The 9,007-nt window shown below is 41.2% G+C and overlaps 1 gene segment (V, D, J or C); it reads left to right on the top strand.

Annotated features, from left to right (window-relative positions):
- The first annotated feature begins 6,925 nt into the window (after window positions 1-6,925).
- On the top strand, window positions 6,926-7,572 carry LOC118812129. The segment is given in 2 exon segments: window positions 6,926-7,043; window positions 7,156-7,572. Coding segments are annotated over 2 exon segments (375 nt in total).
- The last annotated feature ends 1,435 nt before the right edge of the window (window positions 7,573-9,007 follow it).

The raw sequence follows: 9,007 nt of genomic DNA, 5'->3' as shown, positions 1-9,007 counted from the left end.
CATTTGACCACACAAATGAATGATCCGCACGAAGCAGATCAGTGAGAGGAGAAACAATTCTGGAGAAGTTGTGACAAAATGCACGGTAGTATTCTGCCATACCTAGAAAACACCATAACTCACGCCGACTTGTAGGCGGGGGAAACCTCAAAATTAGCAAAGATTTTAGCCCTTAAAGGGCGAACTTGACCTTGACCCACTTCCTGACCTAAATAAGTAACTACAGCCTTGGCAAATTCACATTTCGTCAAATTCAGTGTGAGTGATGCTGTTTGCAAACGAGAAAACACCTCAGAAAGAGTTTGCAAATGGTCTGCCCAAGTAACTGAACAGATCACTATGTCATCCAAGTACGCTTCACAATTATTAACTCCAGCAAGGACCAAGTTCATTAATCTCTGAAAAGTGACAGGGGCATTTCTGGGTACTGTAGAAAGCTGTCAGGTGTTACAAAGGCAGAAATGTCAGATGTGCGGGGAGTCAACGGAACTTGCCAGTAGCCTTTAAGCAAGTCTAGTTTAGTAACAAAGTTAGCAGAGCCAACTCTATCGACACAATCTTCCATTCGAGGAAGGGGAAACGGGTCAGGTTTCGTGATGTAATCAGTGCAGAAGCATAGACCCATCAGGCTTGGGCACTAATATACAAGGAGAGCTCCATGAACTCGCGCTGTGTACTGCAAAACCATTGTCCGCCAAATACTTCACATCGTTTTGCATCATCTCCTGTTTAGAAAGGTTAACACGGTAGGCGTTTTGCTTACTGGGCGCATGATTATTAACATCAATGTCATGGGTCACGACAGAGGTTTAAGTAGGAATATCTGAAAATAACGGAAAATGGTTTTGAATAGGGCAGCACGGTGGCGCAGTGGGTAGCGCTGTCGCCTCACAGCAAGAATGGCCTGGGATCGATTCCCGGCCTGTCGCCTGTTCTCCCCGTGTCTGCATGGGTTTCCTCCGGGTACTCCGGTTTCCTCCCACAGTCCAAAAACATGCAGTCAGGCCAATTGGTGTGTGTGTGTGTGAATGTGTATGTCTGTCTGTCTGCCCTGTGATGGACTGGCGACCTGTCCAGGGTGTATCCTGCCTTCCGCCCAATGACAGCTGGGATAGGCTCCAGCACCCCACCGTGACCCAGAAGGATAAGCGGTTTAGATGATTGGATGGATGGATGGTTTTGAATAAGTGAAAATATGTTAACATGACACACACGTGAACTTCATCTTCGATCCGGAGTTTTAACCACATAATCTGTGTCACTAAGCTTGGATTCAATTTCATACGGACCAGAAAATGCCGTGTGTAATGCAGAACCAGGCACTGGCAAGAAAACTAAAACATGATCACCAGGCTGAAATTCACGACACTGGGATTTTATATCAAACCGACTTTTCATTTTGGCTTGCACCGCTTGTAGTGACTTGGCAGCGATTTTAGAGGCATGGTGTAAACACTCACGAAACGCACTCTAGAACATTACGTTTCTCAGACTGCTCAGAGCTCAACTGCTCATGGAGCATCTTGAGAGGCCCTCGGACTGAATGTGCAAAAACTAATTGTGCAGGGCTAAACCCAAGACACTCCTGAACCACCTCACGTATGGCAATTAGAAGAACTGGAACCCCTTCATCCCACTCACGCCCAGTGTCAAGGCAATACTTGCGCAGCATTGATTTCAGCGTCTGGTGAAATCGTTCCAAGGCTTCTTGTGACTCAGGATGGTAGGCAATGGCTACTTGATGTTTAATGGCCATCTCCTGAAGTACCTGAGAAAAGACCTTAGAAGTAAAGTTAGTACCTTGATCCATCTGAATAACCTTTGGCCACCCAAAAGAGCTAAACCTGCACTTGAAGAGCTTTACAGCTATCTCAGTCAGCTAAACAAAATCGAACTAGAGCAAGAGGCTGCCAGAAATGGCACAGAATGGTACTGGCATGTCCACCCTGCAGATTCTCCCCACAGAAATGGAGCCACAGAAGCAGCTGTTCGCATAATAAAGCGAGCCCTGCACAACCTGGGGGGAAACAGTGTTCTCATCTGGGGGAATTCCAAACTTTCATCTACATGGCAGCTAACCTGGCCAACAAAAGACCTACAGATGCCAGAATACAAAGTAGAGAAGACTCTGTGGAGTATGTCAGCCCCAACTCACTGTTGTTGGGACGGACAGGACCTAGAGGAGACCCAGGAGACTTCACTTTTCAAGGGTACCCCTACAAAAGACTGAATATCATCCAAGAGGAGGTAAACAAGTTCTGGAAAAGCTGGTGCCAGTTGGTCGGTCCACATTTGTTTATGAGGAATAAGTGGCACACAAGAGAGTGGAATGTGGCTGTTGGAGATGTGGTCTGGCTAGCTGATCAAAACACCAATACAAATTAGCCAGAGTAATCAGTGTTAATGCTGACAGTAAAGGCCTACCAAGCAACCCTCCTGCAGAGTCCCTGTTACTATTCTTCATAGGGATGTTAGACGGCTAGTTGTCTTACTTGCTGCAGAGGAGCAGAGCAGTGCTGGGCTCAGCGTGTCATTTTAGAGTATGCACAAATAGTAAAAGCATCAACTCCATAGGTTTGAACCTTTTTGGGTTCAAAACCAGGAGGTGAAGTGGGAGGTGTTGAGTCAAAACCAAAGATGTACAACAGACTCGGTAGCGAGTATTTCTACTTAATTTGAGTTTAATGTTTTTTTGTTTTACCAAGTGAGATCTTCCTGATAGAAGGAAAAGAAAAAACATGCTCAGGTGACCTCTGTGGAAGCAACGAATTGTATCCGCATTGGAAAAATACCGCAGCAAACCCAAGCGTGAAAAAAGAACTCTTTCACCTCTGAAAAGTGCAGTTCCAGAGCAGGACGAAGCCATGTAGTAGCTCGTGGCATGAAAAGTGCTGCTGAAGAACTGAGCAAAGAGCAGAAAAAGGTGGAGACCGAGGTATGAAGCGATGCTTCAGCTCATTGTGTAACTGCAAAATGTCACTGGTAGGACTGATTCTAGCCGCTAGCAATATCGCACAGTAATTCCACTCGACTATAATTTGTAATTGTGAGTTTACTGGTAAATTTCTATTGTATTTTTCCTTAGGTTATCAACCTGTTAGCTGAATACTGAAGCACAGACTGTGTTAAAGAGAAAGTTCATCAAAAAAACCTCTAAAAGAAGGCAAAGTTTGTGCTTCTTGGGGATGTCGGATGAATATTCAGTATTCGGGAGTGGATACAAGCATCCTTGTTGCAGTTAGAACATAGGTCCTTTTCAAGTTAGGGCAGGGGTTGAAGAAATAACCCAGATAACTTTCCAATGTCTGAGAGCTCTAGAACTCTCTGTGATCATCAGCCAATTCTGTAAAGAAAGAGAGAGAGAAGCACTGGAAGAGGCTGAAGAGAGATTTTGAGTAATTAAATCCATAAAGTACTTTATATGGACAAACAGCAGAGTTTTGATTGTCATTTTATAAAAAGAAAAGAAGCAGAACTGTAAAAATCTTTATACCACAACTCACAGTTATAAATTAAAGAGAGCAAAGATGGTGAATTCAACACAAACGGCCAACAACAACCTACTGGCAGAGGTAACATTATTTCTATTATTTTAATTAGAAGAGTGAACGATGCAGTGCAGATCAGATGATTTACAGAAGTGAAATTTGCGGTGAAGTTCTGTTATGAAGATATTTACATAGACAGGAGACACGTTGCTCTGAGTGCTCCATGCTTCAGTGCTCTGGGAGAGTTTATAGTGCTGTGAGTTTAACACTTCATGACTGAGAGCTGCTACAGCAACTTCTTCACGCACAGCAGCCATGACTTTAATCCCCATCTTCATCTGGACACTGATCTTCTGGACTCGAGGTCAGACACTATTCTATATTTTAGCTTTAGAGTGACCTGTCCTGGACATACTAGGGACTTGTACATATAAATCTATGTAAAATGAGCATGTCTTTTTTTCCAGAGTCCACAGGTCAGGTGACTGTAACTCAGACTCCTGCAGTGAAATCTGCTCTTCCAGGAGACACAGTCACCATCAGCTGTAGGATCAGCACTGCAGTGTATTACCACAGCTCATATGGTCACTACTTACACTGGTATCAGCAGAAACCTGGAGAAACTCCTAAACTCCTGATTAAACTGGTGAATCAGCTTCAGTCTGGTTTTCCAGCTCGTTTCAGTGGCAGCGGATCTGCAACAGACTTCACTCTGACCATCAGTGGAGTCCAGCCTGAAGATGCAGGAGATTATTACTGTCAGAGTTATCACAGCAGTGGTGTGTTCACACAGTGATACAGAGCCTCCCTCAGTCTGGCTGTACAGAGGCTGCACTGCTGCAGTGGGACCTCCTGCAGGTGCTGGAGTTGGAGGCTGTGAATATATATGAGTATTTGCTAAACTAGAATATGTATTTTTATATATATATATATATATATATATTTATTCTTTTAATTAGTTGCTACTGAATGCAGAGCTGAACATAATTCTTGAACACTTTAGTCTGAAATCTTTCATTAGAAGTTAAAAATTCATTCTTAGTTAGAATTAGAAGTTAAAGTTTACTGACTAAAGAAACCTTACAGAGTCAACACTGACATCTAAATACTGGAAGAAATGTTTAAAAAAACTATTAATCCTTAAAACACAAATCACTCCATCAGAATAAGACAAATAGTTCCTCTATTTCTCCAACAGACTCACAGAAAACGACTACAAACACACTCAGACAATGTTTTTAGAGGAATTAACTCACTGCTATTGTCGCTTCCCTTCACAATGATAGACAGAGTGTAGAAAAGGGCCAAACTCATCAAATAAAGGCCATTTATCTACTGAACATTATGAGATCGCCCCCTGGTGGTTATGCAGAAGAACCTCACACTGATTTGATGAAAGATTAGTTTAGTTCAGTGATTGTAAAGAGAGCTTATCAGCCAAGATTTGACTGAAATACTAAATCTTAACTTCAGGCCAGTGTAAGACTCTGGATAGGTGTAAATAATTTAGGAATAGGAATTTAGGAAGGAATAGTAACTAGTTATGAATCCAATTGGTTTTATGAGGTTATAAAGACTTTAAAGAAATAATATGTAATATATTTTCTGTAGTAAATCATAAAATGACCATTATATGTCATCAGAAATTAAGAAAACATGCTAAATTGAATTCTTGGCTTCTCCGACAACAGAGCTACAGCCAATTTCCATTCTGGAGCGGAAAGTCTGTTTGTGTTTTGGTCTGTGATCCCAGTCATTACCTATTTCTTACACCTCAGGTTGCCAGATATGAAGCAAATTGGCAGGCAAACACAGAGAGCTGTAGTCATGGAAGCAAGCTAACAAATAAACTCTATCCTGACCTAAAAAGACTCTGCATCCTCCTAAAAAGCTCCATGACCAGAGACGTAGTAAAACGTGAGTAAATATTGGTGATGTATTTGAAAGATGGAGACAGCTTAGAGCCCAGAAGGACTTTAAGACGGTTGCCTAGTTGGCTGATTTTCTCCTGAGCAGGTGAGCATTGAGCTCCAGCTGAGGTCAGTTAACCTTAACTAATTCATCACGGCTGCTTGTAGGAATGAGCATTTTAAGTCATTTTAACATTTGAGTCCTCGGATTCATGCTCTGTGGTCCATGTGCAGCTGGGTTATCAAGGCAGATGAGGCTGAAGTTGGCCTGCTTAGTTGTGTTAGCATGTAAAGGCTAGGCTAGTGAAGCTAGCATGTACCGCCAATGTGCCTTAAATCTTATTCTCTCATAGTTTACGCTGTTTTAGTGTGAGTCGAATTTTCACTCTGACTCTCAGAGAAATAACACTGAATATTGCATTGAGTAAAACATGCATTAATCTGGTAGACTTAATAAAATGAGATGAAGTGTGTTTATCTGTTTATGGCTTTCTTTACTGTTTTTTGCAATGTTGGAGAAACTTAACACTGACAATAATCGCAGTCAGCATTTGTTTCAGTGAGATCAGTTGAGCATTTTGTGAAAGTGTGAAAATTTCAGATGCTGTTTATTTTGCACATACATGTCAGATTATAAAGAGGTGTATTTTTTCATGTAGTTTATGTTTATAAGGTGATTGACAGACTAAGCAGGAAGTTCATCAGCTCCAGCTGGGTTAGCATCACTAACTGAATCACAGTCCACTGCAGTCACCAAGTAGCTGTGCTTTGTTGATAAAGCTTGTTCTGTAAAGCTTGTCCATCTTGAGGGTGAATCATGGTTTGGTGAGTTGGTTAAACAGGTCTTTGGGACTTATATAATATTGATTGTCCATATTGTATGTTTTTGAAGATCGTTTAGCCCATGTTACTGTTCATCCACATCTGACGCATCTGGCAGTCCTCCCAAGAGACAGTCACAGCTCAGCTCTGCTGTTTACACACTATCCATTTCAGCACAACTTACCAAAGTCAAGGAAAGGCTATGAATGAGCTCAAACTGTACTTTATATGGCCAAATGTATGTGGACACCCGTATGCATCACACCTATATGGGCTTGTTGGACATTCCATTCTAAAAATGTGCATTAATATGGAGTTGGCCCCCTTGCAACTATAATAGCCTCCGCTTTTCTGTGACGGCTTTCCATAAGATTTTGTTGCCCTTTGTCATATATATATATATATATATATATATATATATATATATATATAAAATAATCCCATTACATTTTGAGGAAAGCATTTAGAATTTTGTTATGGATTACATTTTTGAGTGACTGTATAGACATCAGTCATACTTGGTAAACTATCACAATGCACAATGTTAGAGATAAAATTTAATGACATAATGATACTTTGTTGAATTTCAGCTGAATGGATAATTTACAGAATCGAAATTTGTGTTGAAGTTCTGTTATGAAGATATTTACATAGACAGGAGACACGTTGCACTGAGTGCTCCATGCTTCAGTGCTCTGGGAGAGTTTATAGTGCTGTGAGTTTAACACTTCATGACTGAGAGCTGCTACAGCAACTTCTTCACCCACAGCAGCCATGACTTTAATCCCCATCCTCATCTGGACACTGATCTTCTGGACTCAAGGTCAGACACTGTTTCAGATTTTAGTCTCAGAGCAATCTGTCTGAACTAAAACCTGAGAGAAAAGATAACGCATACTTCTTATATTATTCATACTTTTTTACTATTTTTCCAGAGTCCACAGGTCAGGTGACTGTAACTCAGACTCCTGCAGTGAAATCTGCTCTTCCAGGAGACACAGTCACCATCAGCTGTAGGATCAGCCAGGCAGTGTACCATGACTCAAAAGGCCATCACTTATACTGGTATTGGCTGAAACCTGGAGAAACTCATAAATCCCTCATTGAATTTGTGAATCAGGTTAAGTCTGGTTTTCCCGCTCGTTTCCATGGCAGCGGCTCTGCAACAGCCTTCACTCTGACCATCAGTGGAGTCCAGCCTGAAGATACAGGAGATTATTACTGTCAGAGTTACCATGGAGGCACCGTGATCACACAGTGATACAGAGCCGTACAAAAACCTCCCTCAGTCTGATGTACAGAGGCTGCACTGCTGCAGTGGGACCTACTGCAGGTGCTGAAACAGCACAATCACTCACTCTGTGGAGGAGAACAAACTCAGCACACTGACTCACTACTGACTGTAGAAATGTGTAAATGACTTTGATGACAATGGATTTATTAACATGGGATATCAAATGGTCTTTTGAGAGAGGTGCTAATAGACACATTTTACAATAGCAGTTTAGCTCCCAAATATCATCTTTTATATGCTGAGCAAAAGTCAGAGACTACCCCTTATGTATTTCATTTTTAGTGAAAATGATCATTAAATCTACGAAATGACACTTAAGAGAAAATTACACAGAAGCCTCAACCACAAAATATATATTTAGTATTTAGTGTGTCCACTTTGCCTTTATTACAGCTTCCATTCTTTTCAGGAGACTCACTTTTAGTGCAAAATCTGCAGGGAGATTTTTCCACATCTGCAAAGTTCAGTCTTAAATTAGTTGCATTTTCTCAAACACATTCAATGATGTTGAGGTCTGGTCTCTGGGGTGGTCAGTCCATTGTTCAGCTTTTTTGTTTGATGTGTCTCCTTTTCTCAGTAAGAGCTTCTTAACAGCTACACATCCTTTCAGACTCATGGCACTGAGTCGTCTCCTCACAGTGGAAGGATGGACAGAAATACCTGTGGGTGTTTTCAGATCTGAAGCAGCTTGATTTTCTCCTCTCTCTCAAAGATGAAAGCTTCAACGTGCTGCTTATCTGATGGTGGCAGTTCTGGTGGTCTACCAGGTCTTACAAGGTTGCAAGGAGTCCTAGTTTCTCTGTATATGGTATATATGTGGTCTACCAGGTTGTGCATGGCTGTTTGGAATTCCATTTTCTCTGCAGCATTCAATCGATTTTGCACTCTAGTTTTAAAAACTCCTATTTTTATGCTTACTTTCACTTTTCCTTCTTTGTGCAAATGGATTATTTTAGATCTAATCTCCTCAGAAATACCTCCAGAGAAAAGAATACCTTATTGCCCAGGTTGACTGGAAATGAAATAGATGAATGGTGTCTCTGATTCAAACAAATCAGTGATCACCAAACAGTTCAAAGAGCTTTCTGTTTTTATTTGCATTTCAAATACCATCCAAACTTTTTTGGAATTGGGTTTGTACATTTACAGCATGTTATTCATTTCAAGTTGTGTTTATCATGCATGTTCAAGCTCCAGCTGTTTAACATGGCTAAATAGTGTCTACTCGTCTCTCTCTCACAGAGTAGCTTGACTTTATTAAATGAGATTGTTATTGATGTTCTGTAAAGTTTGTCCAACCTCGCAATATTAACTAGGAAAAATAAGATCACTGGACAAAAAAATGAGTCACCTATGACTGAAACGTACCTAAGCATGCAATACCCCCACAAGCACAAACAGCTGCGATTCGATTTGTCATGGACTCGACAAGTTTCTGGATGTAGGCGACATCAATGATCAGCCACTCTTGCGTCAAAGAATTGCGCAGTTCG

The sequence above is a fragment of the Colossoma macropomum genome, unplaced genomic scaffold, assembly GCF_904425465.1.
Source record: "Colossoma macropomum unplaced genomic scaffold, Colossoma_macropomum, whole genome shotgun sequence".
NCBI classification, from domain to species: Eukaryota; Metazoa; Chordata; class Actinopteri; order Characiformes; family Serrasalmidae; genus Colossoma; species Colossoma macropomum.
The sequence above is the reverse complement of the archived record's forward strand: the minus strand, read 5'-3'. Positions and strand labels throughout refer to the sequence as shown.